The sequence below is a fragment of the Heloderma suspectum genome, chromosome 2 (genome assembly GCF_057233095.1).
Source record: "Heloderma suspectum isolate Gila_16-S chromosome 2, 16-S_ref, whole genome shotgun sequence".
In the NCBI taxonomy this organism is placed as follows: domain Eukaryota; kingdom Metazoa; phylum Chordata; class Lepidosauria; order Squamata; family Helodermatidae; genus Heloderma; species Heloderma suspectum.
Window position 1 is genome coordinate 102,418,799 of NC_139459.1, and position 17,751 is coordinate 102,436,549.

At 38.8% G+C, this 17,751-nt stretch overlaps 1 protein-coding gene across 12 annotated transcripts in view; it reads right to left on the minus strand.

The window, feature by feature from the left end:
* The window catches only part of PIP5K1B (phosphatidylinositol-4-phosphate 5-kinase type 1 beta), a 120,300-nt gene that overhangs the window by 39,633 nt on the left and 62,916 nt on the right, over nucleotides 1–17,751 (minus strand). For all 12 annotated transcript variants that reach the window (XM_084834362.1, XM_084834352.1, XM_084834363.1 and 9 more), the window contains 2 exons: nucleotides 15,672–15,824; nucleotides 14,089–14,388 (listed from right to left, as the gene is read on the minus strand). In XM_084834362.1, the coding sequence (XP_084690488.1) occupies nucleotides 14,089–14,388; nucleotides 15,672–15,824 (453 nt within the window). The remainder of the gene's footprint in view (nucleotides 1–14,088; nucleotides 14,389–15,671; nucleotides 15,825–17,751) is intronic.

Sequence of the window (17,751 nt, forward strand, 5' to 3'; positions counted from 1 at the left end):
GTGTGTGCTGAAGTGAATGAATATATTGATACGAAACAAAATACCAATTCTTGCTGAGAATGCCAGGTTCCACAAAAGCAGCACGTTTTCTGTACAGTGCCTGGTACACTATCTCTGCTCTGTGTGTCCTAGGCCGCTGAAATATCTCCCCAATGTCAGCTGGTCCACACACCGATATGTTAATGAGACATCACTCTAAAGCTGTGTAGCTGATCCAGCATTTTCTACAGTTAGTTGCATTATAAGGAAGCAACTTTCCACTGCAAGCCTGGATTATGTTTTTCCCTTGCTACTCCATTTCATATGTGAGGAGGGGGAATGCCATTCCCTGAACTGTTGAAACCAATGTTGTGTAGTATAACATGGTGGTTTCCCAATGGAATAGATTCTAGGGTAGCTGCTGAAACACAGATCTGAAAGCCAACTGATCTTGTCTGGCCTTTGGTCTACCTAGCCCAATGTCTACTCTGAGTGGCAGCCACTCACAAAGGTCTCAACCAGAGGTCTTTCCCAGCCCTACTACCACAGTGTCTTTTTTAAACAGGGATCTCCTGAATGGAAAGCATGTTCTCTACCACCAAGGCACAGAACCTGAAACACCTGTGTTGTCCACAAGCCCAGATTTCCCTTATTTGTGTAACTAAATGAAATGAAAGCACATTTAAAAAGTAATTTCTACAGGAAAGTCTGGAGTATTCTTTTTCTAATGATGTTAAAAACAAATGGGCTGTAAGCGATGCGGGCTTTGCCTTGGCAGAAAGTGCTTATGTTCACACAAGTTGGGGGCCCTGATTTTTGCTGATCCCCCATACTCGCTTAAGTCTCTCAACCACAAAAGCTATTCCTAATGGCTGGGGGATCCTCCAGAACAGAATGGGATATGGTGCAGAAGGCTGGAATAAGACAGGGGGATTGGAAACCAAGTGCCCCAAATTGCATGAGTGGAAGAGTTTTCTGCTAAGGCAAAGCCACCACAGGATACAATCCAATGCTGACTGCAACAAGCAGTGTGATTCTTAGTGGTACAAAGGTTTTAGATCAAATTAATTTCTCCTGAATCTGCTATCAATGTGTTAAACCAGTTTGTCTAATCTGAAATTATACACGAAAAAGCATAGCATTAAGAGCACACTTTAATTCATGTATAGATAGATACATACATACATACATACAGTTTGGGGACATTGCTTGACTGCATTTCTTTTCCTGCTGTGTCAGACTCTAGAGAAGCAATGTGTCAATAACATGGAGAGTTGCTGATTCCCTTCTATAGGAGTAATGACAACTTGAGCATATGAATGCAATTGAACAATGTGCCCGCTTAAAACACTGAAAACGTATTTGTGCCTGTATGTCTGCCTATGATACCATCACAATTTGTGGAGGTTGTTATGACATACGTATAGTCCATTAGGATAACGAATCTTGGGATTGTGACCAAAATTCCTGCAACCCCTTCTAAAATTTGCCTAATGCAACAATTAATTGCAAATCAAGTTTTGGACTACACTGTGTTGAGAGACACAGACCATTAATCTTTACTTGCATGGGTACCAATAGCTTAAAAGCTCAATTTTTTTGTATAGCTGATTTACTACAAGTGTTCTGCCAACCTTAAGGTGAATGAAGTTTTCTTTAAAAACAACAACAACCAAAGATATAACTGCTTCTGCAGACTATTAATATGAAACAATAGAACCATCCTCCCACATAGTCCCATTAGCAGAGGTCATATTTTCAGTGAGAGTTAACGTCTTGTTTCTGACGGCGTCCAGTTGATCATACAATGAATAATGACAATTCACCCAAGTGGGTAAAGAAGGACACATACCTTATTACAAACAAAGCTATTTCATTATCCTATATTTATACCACACCAGGATAATGACCGGGAGATACAAGCAGTTAGAAAAAAACTTTTGACTTCAGTTGAATGGGATGGTACATTTGCTTCATTTTTCCATAAAGCAAATATTGAATCAGGAAGTTCTACAGTTTTTTACTCTCATCTATGATCCTTGAATACACATTCAATTGTGTATCAAAGCTTAGAAGGATGATGACTGAAGATCTTTATTATGCTAGCCATAGGCCAAACTAATTTTCAAACATAAAACGTGCTTAAACCCCAAAACTAAATAGAGATGTTAATATACAAACACTAGATAATGCACATAATATTCAATATACAACATAAAACACCCTAATAAATAAAAGTATCACACCATAAAATGCATAACTTTAGAAAGGGATGCACAGATACCATGCTCTCTTATCATGGAACTGAGAAGATTATACAAAAACTTTCAGACAGCAATTTGCTGTATACCATCCTCTGAGCCCATAAAGCTAGTTCAGTCTGGTTTTAGCAGCCACTAAAGCAGCTGACATGACTCTGATACCCTTAAATTCTAATGGGAGTATCAAAATATTAAATATTCAAAACATTTAATATACTAACTTTTCAGTTTACATATAATTATATGTAAAAAGTAAAATGCAATGTTAACAAGGGAAATGCTTTTAGATTACCGGAGAGAAGCATATAACACAGTGCACTATAATATTTTTCTTACTTTTTATCTTAAATCACAAGGTGAAGGTTTGGAACCACCCCTGGGAAAAGCCAAAATCACCCCCAAAATGCCAATAATAAGAGTTAAGATGTAGAATTATTTCTATGGGTTGGACCCAGTGCTGTCATTCTGCTGACGGAACTGGTTCTCATAAGGTGAACTGGGAGGGGAGTGATTCCCTTTCTTTCCCCCTACACACCCTCAAAAACTGCTCTGGAGTGCTAGGAAGTCCTATGGAGGAAGTTTTCAGGCAGCACAGAGGGCTGCAGTGGGGAGAAAAGAGGGGAAAAGTCCCATTGCACTAGTGGATTTACACTAGTATGACACTGGATTTAATCCTATGTTTCACAATGGCACATTAGTGAGTAAAGTGTGAAGTACAAGGGTTTCTAATCTCTGTGAATTTATCCACACCAATGGGCCCTAATGTCCAACAGGACAGAATGGAAGCAGCTATCTATAATAAGAACTAAAGCCAGCTTAGAGAGTTAAAGGCCAGTTCTTAACAGAGATACTTCCAATGTGGGAGTCCCTCACAGCGCAATCCTATTCATGTTTACTCAAAAGCATAGCTCACAATGTTCAACAAGGCTTACTCCCAGGTCAAGCTTGCACTGGGCTGCAGACTTAAGAGTGGAAAGATGCCTGGGTATAACTGATGAGTTTACAAAACATCAACACTACCACACATTCCTTATCAGGACTGGGTTTTAAATAAAGAGTCCTGTTCCCTTTTCCGAGTTTGTAACAAAACTAAATTCTGAAAATTTAGAGGTGGGATCCGTTTGCTCACCTATATGCTAGTTTCATGCATGCACTGGGACTTTTAGGATTTTTCCTTCCAAGAACAGCTCCTTATATGGCTCTCTGGGTGCCACTCTAGGCTGGGTGGTCCAGAGAATACAATTAGGGGGCTGGCCTTAGTTCAAAAGTTTGAAAAACATTGTTTTATGAGATAGATTAATATTTGTTTTGGGGTGTCAGCTGAAGTTCTCTTAGAAAAAAAACACTGTCATTCTTTTTCAGCAATGTGTTTCGCTTGGGAAAGGAATAATCAGTTCTGTCTGGTATGAAACTACCATCTGCACAAACCGAGAGTATGTCCTGCTGGTACATACGCTGCTTCAGGGTTTATGCTATCAGAACTCCTCCTTTCACCCAAATATTTAAAACACTAAGAAAAACAGTTTTTGTCCTTATACTCCCAGAGACTGGAATCAGGAATAATTTATATGTGGAATGAAAGAGGCAAGACACAAGAGGAAATTCAATATTCTATTGTGATGAAAGCATTTCCTGAATATTCTTCTATTCTTCGTAAACATACATATACATACAAGAGGACAGCATTGGAAGTCTTGTTTCTAGGAAGCAGAGGCTGAAGACAGAGATCATTTTGAAAGACAGCCCAAAATACTCTGATATGCTGTCAGCTTTCTCATTTTAACCACCTCACTGTCTCTAGCATACTGGTGAATTGAACACCGACATGTCACTTTGCCTATCTCTGCATGCTATTGCTGCCACTCAGGCATGGGAACAAAGCACCTCAATGCCAAGTGCTTGAGATAAAAGCAGCACAACCTCTTCCCCTCTCAGGCACATGACATGGCTATGCGGGTGCTTTGTTTCCAAGTTGGAGGAGGTGGATGCAGGCACTAGTGACCTGGCGGGTGAGCAAACAGGGAGGGGCGAAAAGAATATATCAGTATTTAATTCCCTTGTATGTTAGATACAGACCTTAATATAAGGGGAGAACTGACCACACATGCTTTGTGCTCCCTTTCTATATTATGTCTGTCTTCAGCCACAGCTTATGTACAGAGAAGAAATGTAAGAACATAGCAAGAGCCATGCTGTATCAGACCAAGGCTCCATCTCATCCAGCATTCTGTTCACATGATGGCCAACCAGTTGTCTGTGGGAAACCCACAAACAGGACATGAGTGCCATAGCACCCTCCTGCTCAAGTTTTCCAGCAACTGGTGTACATAGGCATATTGCCTCTGATATTGGAGGTAGCATATCCATCAGGACTAACAGCCATTGATAGCCTTCTCCTCCATGAATCTGTCCAATCCCCTTTTAAAGCCAGTCAGACTGGTGACCATCACTACAACTTGTGATAGAAAATTACTTAGTTTAACTATATGTTATGTGAAAAAGTACTTCCTTTTATCTGTCCTAAATCTCCCACCAATCGGATGACTCCAGGTTCTAGTATTATGAGAAGGAGAAAAATGTCTCCCAACCCACTTTGTCCACACCATGCATAATCTGGTACACCTCTACCATTTTTCTCAGCTAAACAATCCCAGCTGTTGTAACTTTCTCATAGGGGAGTTACTCCAGCCCCATTTCTGCATTTTTTCCCAACCCTACAATACCTTTTTCTTTTCTTTTTTTAAAGACATGGTGGATCCACAATAGCAGGAGATAAGCTCTGATGACATTTACATATCTATGCCCTACATATGGCAAACATAATTCCAGCACCTGTACTACCAGCAGTACATTTCTGTGCCATGTGGAAGTTTAACATAGTCATTTTACATTTTCTTCATATACCGTCTTGGGATGTTTTATGAAATGCAGCACAGAAATGTTTAAATAAACAAGTAAATAAATACATTTGTCTGGTCTTCTGCAGCTTTCAGAATTGCCAGAACTGATCAGGCAGGGAAACCTTTATAGAAGTTGCTGCTTTGATTCTTTTAGGACACAAATAACTGATATTGGTATATGTGGGCAGACAGACTAATCAAAAATTTTGTGGGCCAGTAATTTTTGTGGATTAATTTGTTAGCCTGTTTTCTGTGATCCAAATAAGCTTCCCTTAGTGTAGGCTCATGGAAAATCTCCCCTTCCCACTCAGCCACTGTTGCACCACAACCCTCTCTCCTCAGCAGGTTCCCCCAACCCTCCACGGTGCATTTCAGAGTGGTGGGGGGGAGGGTTCTGGGGGCTGGTGGGGAGAGGAAGGGGTGAGAAATTCAGCTTCCGCCTGCCCTGTTACACAAGTGGATATCTGGATCCAACCCTTCATTAAACAAAATGGATAGAATATGCATCTGGCCACAGCTACTATTGGATAACCCTGGAACAGCCCAGGAGCCAGGCCACCGTCTGTGCACTGAAGTACCAATGGACACGAGATGCCTATAGCAAGAGAGATCCTTCATCAGACAGTATTGATTCTCAATCACTATCACCAGTCTAGCCTAGATCCAACATTCTGTAAATATGGCCTCTTTAATAAATGGAAACTGATACTTTGAAAACAGTAGGACACAACAGCATTTTCTAGTAAGAAACCTCTTTGCATATTCCCATGGCTGTGACAAAAGAATTAGCCCATTGGCAATACCCTCATTATTCCAGAAGCACTATCTTTGGTCAGGAAAAAAATGTTAGCATAACCAACATAATAATCATCTGCTTGAAGGCTTCTTATAATTTAATGTGGCCCCTACAGAATCATTTCTAAATCCACCTCTTCCTTATTGCCGTCAGAAATGAAGCTACAGTACATATAAATACACTTGTGAATATTCATCCTGTGTTACCTTTGCCTTACCTCAACCCCATCTAAGGCTCTTTGGAAGACAGACTAAGTGCCATGTAGCGAGGGAGGATATGTGTGTGTGTGTGTGTGTGTGCACGTGGTCACGTGTGTTATTACACTATTGGGTGGGAGGTTAGTAAAGCTTTTATAAGGGGCCGAATTACTGCTTATGCTTCTTACCAATTAAAAAAATAACTCAGCAGTTGGTTTTAAATAAGAAGTTGAAATCTCTCATACCTCAGTTTGCCATTTCCCCTACTGCACAACTTTATCAAGAGCTGCAGAATGCTAAGCATGAGTTGAATAATATTCTTTCATGGTAGAAGGAATTTGCTCTAACTTGTTTATGAGAGCTGTATTGGGGAAATGGTGAACGTCTTAGTAAGATCCTTGCACATCATCTTAAATAGCATCAACATCAAAATGTTGTTTCAGCTATTAAAGATGAGAGTGACAAAGTATATACTTCTCCTATAGATATAAACTCACAATTTTAAAAGTTTTATTCTGATCTTTACAGCATTGGTAGCGAGATATCAGAGCAAGATATAGAAGCATTTTTTCTCATATTAATCTTCCATGCTGAGATTCTTCACAATGGCAGCTTCTTTTGGCTCCTTTGCATTTGGAGGAAATTATGAATGCAGTTATGAATATGAACACTGGGAAATCACCCAGTCCAGATGAATTCCTAACTGAGTGGTATAAAACATTCTCCAACTTTTTAGCTCCAAAGCTGTACTGCCTCTCTAACCTTGCTTTTGAGGTGGGCTCCCTTTCTTCATTGTTAAACAATGGTTATATTACCGTGATTCCTAAGCCTATCAAGGATCATACTGATTGTGCTATCGACCTATCTATCGACATAGATATCAAAATATTAACAGCAATTTTGGCTAATAGATTGCAACAGGTTATTGCCACATTGGTTAGACTGGACCAGGTGGGATTTATTAAGAATAGACAAGGGGCTAATAGTCTTAGATTATTTGGTAATCTAGTCATTTTGAACTCTGAAAGAACTGACCAGGGGGCCATCATTCCTTTGATGCAGAAAAAGCCTTTACCAAAATTCATTGGAAATTTATTTTTTACCACATTGACTAATTTCGGTTTTCCTATAGAATTTTTGAAATGGGTTAAAATTTTATAATTGGCTCCAAGAGCAAGAGCAATTACTAATGGTTTATTTGTGGCTTCTTTTTTTTTTACATGGGTGGGGCACGAGACAAGCTTGTCCACTTTCCCCATTGAAATACGACTTATGCTTGGAGCCACTGGCATGTGCTATTAGACAAAATAGTAGTATTCAAGGATTTGTGCATTCTGGCTTAGAATTTAAAATTAGCCTTTATGCTGATGATCTTTTGCTGTTTCTTTTGAAACTCCAGTCATCAGTTCCAGCTTTGATGAAATTGAGTAATACTTTTGGTGATTTGTCTGGCTATTCAACTAATTGGTCAAAGTCAGAAATAACGCCGATTGGAGATTGGCTGATACACTAGAGTATACCCTATTGGCAATTTCAACTGTGCTCAAAGTTTATTATTTTGGGGGGGAATAATTATCCCTAGAGATATATCTCAGATGATTAAGTTAAATTTAAATAAGTTGATTAACGATATTTCATGAGATATAGATAGATGGGAATCTTTGAAGTTTGGTTAAGGTGAATACACTTCAGATGAATACTATACCCTGAATTGTTTATGTTACATGTGGGATCCCCTTACTTATACCTGGCAAATATTTCCAAAAATGTAATGCTTTGTTTCATAAATTCTTTTGGGGTTCCTTTCCAGCAAGAATATCTTTGAAAAGGATGCAACTTCCAGTTAAAGAAGGTGGGTTCGGCTTTCCAGATCTTGCTACATATCAGCGGGCTTATTTGCTGACCTGTGGTCTTTTCCACTCAGATTTGATTTTCCACCTTGGTCAGTTTTAGAATCTTCCTGTCTGGATGGATAGCATTAGATTCTCAGCATATTAAGGAGGATAGAGCTGCTCCCACAATCTTGGCGGTTAGAGATGCATGGCATATAATGTCACGCCAATTACAGTTTCACCAATTTTCCCATGCCAAATTGACTTTACTGGGAAATCCAGATCTAAGAATAGGATAGAAAATGTCTATGTGGCGCACCTGAACAGATAAAATTATCTTTACCCTGGATCAATTATTGGGCGTTGAGTTTTTGCCATTTTCAACTTCGCGAGATAAATTTAATTTGCCTGCTACAGCTGAATGGCAGTACTTGCAGCTGAAACATTTGTTAGTATCTAGATTCGGTCCTGCTGCTTTTACTGCCTCAGAGTCTCCTATGCTATTGGAAACACTTCCTGAAGCTTACCAGGTATATTGACCCATGATTTCTGTTTATAAATACTTATTATCATCAGTGAATAAATATGATATGCAGGGTCTACAGCAGGAATGGAACAGGGAATTGGATTGTCCTATTTTGTCTAATCAATGGACTGCTGTTTTGGTGTCTGTATTTGATATTTCTGTGGACCTCCAGTTACATCTTATTCGGCAAAAACTTTTTTTCGCGTCTATTGGATGCTACAGCATCTCTTTAACAAAGGTTTGTCAAACTTGGCTCATTGTTGGAGGTGTAATTCAGTTAACGCTTCTTTTATTCATATGTTTTGGAAATGCCCAATAGTTGCCTCCTTTTGGGGAGGAAGTTATCATACGGATAAACTTTGTATTGGAAAGCTCTTTAATATTTACTGATGTACATGTTCTCTTAAAGTATTTACCTGCTTTTTGGAATGTAACACATAGTCAGGGTAAATGGATGTTTCATGCTCTCTTAGCTGCTAAAGGACTGATACTACAATTCTGGAAGGATAAAAGCTCACCACCTATAATGCAATGGATTGAAGACTGAACAACACACGCAACATTTGAAAGAGTGGTATATAGGCGTCACTTGCGACGGGACTTATATTTGGATATCTGGTCTGCTTTTACTGAAGTTTATGCGTAATCTATTTTTTTCCCCCCTGGAAGATTGTAATATTTGAAACTGAGGGCTTTTGTTGTTACTTTTGTTGTTATATTTTCAATTTTTTGGTTTTGTTATGTTTTTGTTTGTTTGGTGAAAATCACAACTAAAATTGATTTAAAAACATACACAATATTAGAAGACATCAGAACAGGAGTTCCCAGCATGGCGTCCATGGGCACCTCCAATGGTGCCCATGAAGACCTTTTTATTTTTCAAGACATTTGTAGCACTTTAACATTCCAGTTTTTTTAGCTCTGCTGTCTTAAATATGCTATTGTGTTCTAAAAATCTGCACTGCTGCTAGTATTACTCTGGTTGTATTTTTATTCTGTATTTTTAATCTATTATATTTATAGTATTTTCTGTTGTATTTTTGTGGTTTTCATTTTGTGAACCAGCCAGAGAGCCTCAGCTATTGGGTGGTATAAAAATGAAATAATTCCCCCCGCCCATTTTTAAAGTATGCATACATGGATTTGTATGAAATGCATACAACTTCCTAGCAATTATACATGGATTGCAACAAAAGTGGACCAAATATCTAAATAAGTATCTATGTGAAGGTGGCGTCTATATGCTAGCTGTTCAAATATTGAAAGTGTTGCAAGGTCTTCAATTCATTGCATTATAGGAGGTGGGTGAGTGTTTATCCTTCCAATCTTGTTATATCAGTCTTCTAGCTGTCAAAAGGGTGCAGAGAATCTATTTATGCTGACCATTTCTTAATTTCCATGAAGCAGGTAAATAATTTAAAGGAGTGTGTACATAAGTGAATATAACAAACTGTTCCAGTACAAAATTTATCTGTGTAATAACCTCCTCCGCAACAGAAGCAACTATTGGACATTGCCAAAAGATATGTTTAAAAGAAGCATTAGCTGTATTGCACCACTAGCAATTAGCCAAACGAGACAATCCCTTATTAAAGAGACATTGTAGTGTCCAACAGACACGAAACAAACGTTTTTGCTGAATAAGATGCAACCTAAGATACATAGACGCAACAGGCAGACACCAAAGTGGTAGCCCACTGCTTAGGCATTTTGTGGTGGTGCCCACAGCATGGTCTCCAATTTCCAAATGTGCTCATGGGTCTAAAAAGGCTGGGGACCCCTGAAGTAGAACCCGTTAATCATGTAACATTTTAGGAGTTGCTTAAGTAAGAAGGACCCAATAAGATTCTATAATCAATGGCTGTTGATTTGCCTTAAGAACAAGTTACTGCAGACAACAAATTCTGATGTACCTTTTCCCACATATATGGACTACGAGGTAAATCTGTGAACTGGACTTATTTTAGGAACTACATGAATTTGCCGACAATCTGGAATGGAATTACAAAAAGCTTTTCCATATATAACAAGAAGTTAGCAGCTTTTGTTCTTTTTAATCCAATTTTCTCTCACTTAAGCAATCTGTTTAGTTTCGCTATGGTACATTTTTCCATTGCCTCATAGTTTTGATGCTACCGTTGACTTTTTGACATTATAAAGATGGAAAATACATACAGGTTTCAAGAGACAACATTCTTATGCATAATTACTAATTGCTTGAGTTCATGGAATATTCATTTCTAGAGGCTAGGATATAGAACAATGTCCTTTGTTAGGGAAAATGTCTGATGAGCATGCAGCTGATTATTAGATCATCTCAACTTCACGGTCAAAATCCAAACAAAAGATGGCTTCATGTTCACTAACAAGACTTGACACAATGCTGCAGTGTGCCAATAAACATTGCACTCCGCTCATGAGGGATGCCCTTTTTGTCGTATAACCCCCCATCTCAACCATGCTAGTTTCTCATCAGAGTGCTTTCATGCTTTGCCCTAAACATCTCCCCTCCCTTTGTTCCTTATTTCTCAAACAATCAAAAGATCTATCCCGCCCCACAAGAGGAAGGTTAACAAATCTTCCTTATACATGTACACCACTCCCTGAGATCACGTCACATTACAAAAGACTTCCTTGGAGGAATCAGAATGTATTCCATATGTAGGTCAAGGATGACAACACATGCTCCTTTCAGGACATTTTTGGAGCACCTGCTGCCCCCACCGACAAATTTGCTGTTGCAGCAAAAAAGCCGCCATTTTCCTTTAAAACAAGGTGCATGGGGACTGCATGCCTTGTTGGGAAACAGAATCATGCTCCTTGGAAGCCTCAATGGCTAAAGTGGTGGAACAGAGGGATGCGGCCCCCAGCGGGGGAGAAATTGGCCCCTGGGCCGAGAGAAGCTGTCCACCCCTGATGTAGTTATGTCTGATTATCTTATGCATGTGGGGTTTTTCTTGGTTGGGTTTTCTTTGTAGTTGTTGCATATACAAACAAGTGAGTGAGCCATAATTGGCCTTAGCCTCCCACACAAACCAAAAACCGCACATGGGCTTCATGATAATTCCTCTGGAAGTGCTTTCTGTGAAGGAACTTCAACATGTGTGGTTACAATTGCTTTTCTTGGCAAGGTTTCATGGACTGAATGGCAAAACCAAAATTCCAGTTACTGTCTTCCTCCTGGGAAAGAGTCCCAAAGCATAAATAGAATTGGTAGCCACCAACTGTAATCCACTAACTGATAACAAACTTACAAAAGTAATGGCATGCATAGTTAAATACAGAGTATTTCTAAAAACAACACTGTGATCTTGAACTGTCCATTAGAAGAATGAAAAATAACAAGTTTCAAGAGCTTCATTCTTAAAATAATTATCTTTAGGTGTGTTTTTCCCATAGATCCTTTATTGGTTTATACCAACCTTTTCCAACCTCATACTCCAAAACATCTGGACGGCACAACTCCCAATGTTTCTCACCATTGGCCATGCTGGTTTGGGCTAATGGGAGTTGAAGTCCAAAACATCTGGAGGGCCCAAGGCTAGGGAACGTTTGTTTATACCTATTTGAAAGATGCCTGTTATTTCCTATATATTTTTTAAAAATAATCTGCCAATGCCCTCCTATGAGTGACCTCCACCTGGGCTGACCTCCACCTCATCTGGGTTGAGGTGAGATGGGGCATTTCAGCTGTGGAATCCTGCCTTTGGAACACTCTCCTCAGGACAGGCTCACCTTGTCCTTTTTGCTCTAGACAAAGATCTTTTTATTCTCCCAGGCTTTTAAAATAACTTTTGTACCTGTTTTTATTTTTTTATTTATTTGAAATTATTTTTAGGCCACCTTTAAGGGTAAATATTCTCAGTGCTGCATACAAGATAAAAAACCATACAAAACATATACAATAACATTCAATAACTACATATTCATTAAATGTCCATTTTTAAAAAGGGTTACTTATTTTAAAAAATCAGTAGAAACAGAAGTTAACTAGAACCAACACCCCAAAAACTTATGGAAAGCCCAGCAAATACAAGTAGGTTTTCAGAGCTTTCCTGAAGACCTGCAAAGAAGGACCCTGATGAACCCCTAATGGATGCTGATTCCAGAGGTGCAGGACCACCAGTGGAAAAAGGTAGCCAGTGAAGAGAATCAAAAGCAAAGAAAGATGATTGTGTTTTCATGCAGAAAAAGAATAAAGAGGGTGGCACAATGCAAAACAAGAGCCTTAAGGAAGAATAGACAAGACCAATTAAAAAGGCATTACAACAATCTGATTGGGACAAAATAAGAATTTTGGGAAGAATTTCTTCCCAACATATGGAAAGAAACAAGAGAAACAGAATATTGTATTTAACAACTGAAAATGACAGAATTTTGCTAATAATGAAATCTGAGGGGAAAATAGGTCTCAGTCTTAAAATAATTATCTTTAGGTGTTTAAAATAATTATCTTTAGAAGAAAGAAAAAGAGTTCATCAATGGACAACAAAACAGAATACACATGGGGAAAAGGGTATAGAAGAAAAATAAGAAATACTCTAAAAGATTTAGTTTCAAAAGAATGCACAGATAGTCATTTGGAAATAGCAAGGTGAGAAGATGAAAAATTAAGAAGATAGGTTGGAGATAGAAAAGAGTAACACAGACATGATAATTCATCCCATAAAATGGAATAAAAGTGCAATCCTATGCATTTCTACTCAGAAATAAGTCCTATTGAATTCTACGGGACTTATTTCTAAATAAATGTATAGAGGATTGCAACCCAAGACAACCTAAAGGATGAAGTTAAAGAATAAAAAACAGAGGGCCTAACACAGAACCTGGGGTGACTCGGGGGGAGGGGTAGACTGAAGAAAAGAACCATTAAAGGAAACATGGTAGGTATGGTTAAAAGGGCAAGAGGATAACAGAGACCATATCTATGAAATTTAAAAAAATAAATACAAAGAACATCACATCTATGAAGTCTTGCGCTATGCTTTTGTGCCTACTAATTATTGGGCGGTATCCCGCTGTGTCATTCTATTAATACAAATTATGTGGCACTAGTGGAAACCAAGTTCTGAACCATGTGCAAGAGAAGAATTCAACTAAAGTTACAGTCGCACAACTGATTGTGCATTATGCTTGTGCAACCCATTGCACATAACTCTTGTGTAACGCGTTGTGCAACACTTTGTGAAACCAGTCGCACAAGTGTAATGGGCTACCATTTGCATAATAGAAAGATTCAGTGGAGCGCCACTAGAGCGATTTGAGTTTGCAGAATGATACTGTTGGATACTTCCCTTTGATACTTTGCTTTTATACTGTCGAAGACAGAAACTGTATTTCTGCTCACACACACAGAAAAGAGTACTGTGGTAACTTAAAGACTAACAAATTTATTGTTTTAGATTGTGCACCACTTTGAGGGCCATAGTGGACCCTCTAAGTTATTATAAACACTTTTAATGAATAAATAAATAAATGGTGGCATAACCTTCTGTGGACTAGAGGCCACTTCATCTTTCTGCTGTGTTTATGCAATGCCTTGTAACAGGAAGACCATGATCTGATAAAAGGAATTGCTATCAAAAGATTTCACTTACACGACAGTCCCTCTGTAGTGTTTTCATCAGTGCAGTATAGGTTTCTGAGTCAAAATATAATCCTTCATGCATATCTTGCAGAAAATCCAGGTCTTTAAAGGTAGGGTTGGACTTCTCTCGCTCTTTCCTGGATGCCCTCCTTTTGTACGTGGAGCCTTTCAAGTCATAGTTGAAATGCATTTTCAGTGCTCGTGGCAAAACATTGTTCATCACAACTATCCTGATATTAATACCCCCCGACTGAACACAATACAGTCCATAAAATTTTGGTAAGAGTGTCCTTGGATTCTGGTTGAGATTCTTAAAAACAAAACAAAAACAAATAGCAATGAACATTTGTAACATATTTAAGGTAAATTTTCCACATGCATGTAAATAAAGACAGGAGAACCAGTTCTATTCCAAACAATCCAGGCTGTTATTTTTAGGACTACTACTTAAAAGGAATAGTTGTTCTAATCTAAAACATTCTAGAGGTTAACAAATGGTTTGCCTCTTAATCAGATGGTCTCCAGTCTTAGGACCCGTGAGTACACAATTCTCTGAAGCTGCAATCCTATGCATACTTACTTTGGAGTAAGCCCCATTGAAGACACTGGGACTTATTTCTAAGTAAACATGCTTAGAAATTAATGGGCTATCATTCTCTTAACATTATTAAGGGATTGGTAATAGGAGACAGATTAGTTCTCTGCTCAGGTATGAATTCCCCCTATCTGTTAAGAGTTACATAGGCGCTGACATTAACCAAGTTGAACAATAACGAGATTTCCACCTTAGCCAGGAGTTTCCAACTAATTTCAAATCCTGATTTAAAGGGGAATCTAATGGGGAATAATGGAGGTTAATGTTACTGCTGATGTTATGATTAACCGCATTTAAGGTGGCCAGGGAGGAAATGTTGCTGGACAGCAGAGGAACTGCATGGGATCCTGTGTCCCACTTCTGAACTCTCAATCCTGGTTAACAGAGCATGAGCATTACATCAGCATCAACCCAGAACACTTTTTTTTTTGTTTTTTTGCCAAAACAGAGCCTACAAACTCAAATACTGAACTACCAAGGTGTTGTATCCAATGTTAGTCTAACTTAACCCAATTCATTTCAGTGGGTCTACTCTAAGTAGAACTAACACTGGATACAACTCAAGGAGACTAAGAGAAACAAGTCCTGAAACAGAGGAAATAAAAGTTATATATAACAAAAAACTCCTACAACTTGCTGAACTAGCACACAAAAAATGCAAACAATATGGTTTACCAATATCAATTCAAGTATAATGCCACAAAACAGGACACGATGGTGGTATTACAGAGGTGGTCAATCAGCATAATGGTCAGTTATACTGACTGTTATGGTTAATGGGGTTTGTCTAGTAACCTTGAATATTTAAAATATTTAGAAGTTCACCTATTTTTCATGTATAAACTACAATACGAAGTATACGTTTAGAAGAGGGAAAGCAGTATTTAAAATTCACAAGAACATGGGCAAGTGTTAAATAAATTGTTAAAAAGCTAAATAAAAACTCACATGCACAAAAGAAACTAAATAGGAAAAGTCAAGGACTTGAATTTATTTACCATGTAGTAGCCAGGCAACAGCTTCTGAAGGAACTCTGCTTCTTTGTGTTGAACTGTTTTGATTATGAATTCATCATCGCTAGTGACAAAGAACAAGGATCCACTGGCACCAGGGTTGGATAGTTCTATTAGAGGTTCACTGCATATTGAATACTGAACACACAAAGAGAAATTTAATGCCACTGTGAGTGACGGAAATATAAAAGCCATTTTTTTAAAAGTAGGTTATTCATAAAAGGTGGCCACGGAGACCTTTATGAACCCTGCTATTTAAACATCTAAACATTCCAGAATAGTCAGTTACACTGGAAAGTCAACACCAGTAGAAAATTTATGGAACACAAACAGGTTCTTCCTCATTACATGGTATGCCTCCTTTCCCAGAATTGGTATGCAAGTAACTCATAAGACTTTATTGGTGCTGTTTCCTTACTGGACACATTTCTTTAGAAACCTCTCTGCAAGAAAGCTTTCAACAAAGTGCCCCATGATACAAAGTTTGCTGATTAGCAAACTAAAATTGGGCTAGATGAAACAACTATCAGGTGGATCCACAGTTGGCCACAGAATCGGACGCAAAGTGTGCTAATCTATGGGGTCTTCTCAGACTGGGGAGATGTGATGAGTGGGGTACCGCAGGGCTCAGTCCTGGGCCCAGTGCTCTTCAACATTTGTATTAATGACTTGGAGGAGGAGGTGCAGAGAATGCTTATCAAATATGCAGATGACACAAAATTGGGCGGGATAGCTAATACCCTGGAAGACTGAAACAAAATTCAAAGTGATCTTGATAGACTGGCGCGCTGAGCAGAAAACAACAGAATGACATTTAACAGGGATAAATGCCAAGTTCTGCACCTAGGACAAAGAAACCAAATGCACAGTTACAAGATGGGGGATACATGGCTCAACAATACTACAAGCGTGAAGGATCTTGGAATTGTTGTTGATCACAAGCTGAATATGAGCCAACAATGTGATGTGGCTGCAAAAAAGGAAAATGCTATTTTGGGCTGCATTAATAGAAGCATAGCTTTCAAATCACATGAAGTACTAGTTCCCCTCTACTCAGCATTGGTTAGGCCTCATCTGGAATACTGTGTCCAGTTCTAAGAACCACACTTTAAGAAGGATGCAGACAAACTGGAGAGGGTTCAGAGGAGGGCAACAAAGATGATCAGGGGACTGGAAACAAAGCCCTATGAAGAGAGACTGAAAGAACTGGGCATGTTTAGCCTTGAGAAGAGAAGACTGAGGGGAGATAGGATAGTGGTCTTCAAGTACTTGAAAGGTTGTCACAGACAGGAAGGCCAGGATCTGTTCTCGATCATCCCAGAGTGCAGGACATGGAATAATGAGCTCAAGTTACAGAAAGCCAGTTTCCCGCTGAACATCAGGAAAAAGTTCCTGGCTGTTAGAGCAATACGACAATGGAAGCAATTACCTAGGGAAGTAATGTGCTCTCCCACACTGGAGGCATTCAAGATGAAGCAGGACAGCCATCTGTCAGGGATGCTTTGACTTGAATTCCTGCACTGAGCAGGGGGTTGGACTTGATGGTCTTATAGGTCCCTTCCAACCCTACTATTCTATGATTCTATAAGACTCATTAAAATCTACAGAAAGTATGGAAGAACACAGCCGTTTTCTTGCACAATTCCCATTCTCTACAAGAGAACATAGGAGAGATTCCTAGCCGATCAGGCCTATCTACTGTAAGCACTCTCTCAGCTGGTCACACAAGGAGCTTTGCCCTGTTTAATCTAACACAAAAAATGAGGAATTGGAATTTAAGTAATAATCTTTGAATTTACCCTCTAGGCAGTATGTATGTTATTCCGTGAATCTACGTTTTGTTTGTTCTTAAGAACACAGATTCACTCCTCTATGTGTGTTACTACTGTGAAAACCCCTGAGGCAAAATACATCCCAAAGCGCCAGCAAACTAGATCTAGTTTTTCTTATTAGCAGTTTCATCAAAGAAAGAGATTAACATACCGCAGTAGAGATTAAGTCAATGGAAAAGTTTGAGGTAGGGCAACTAAGCATGAATATTTATCCTGCATACATTAATGTACAT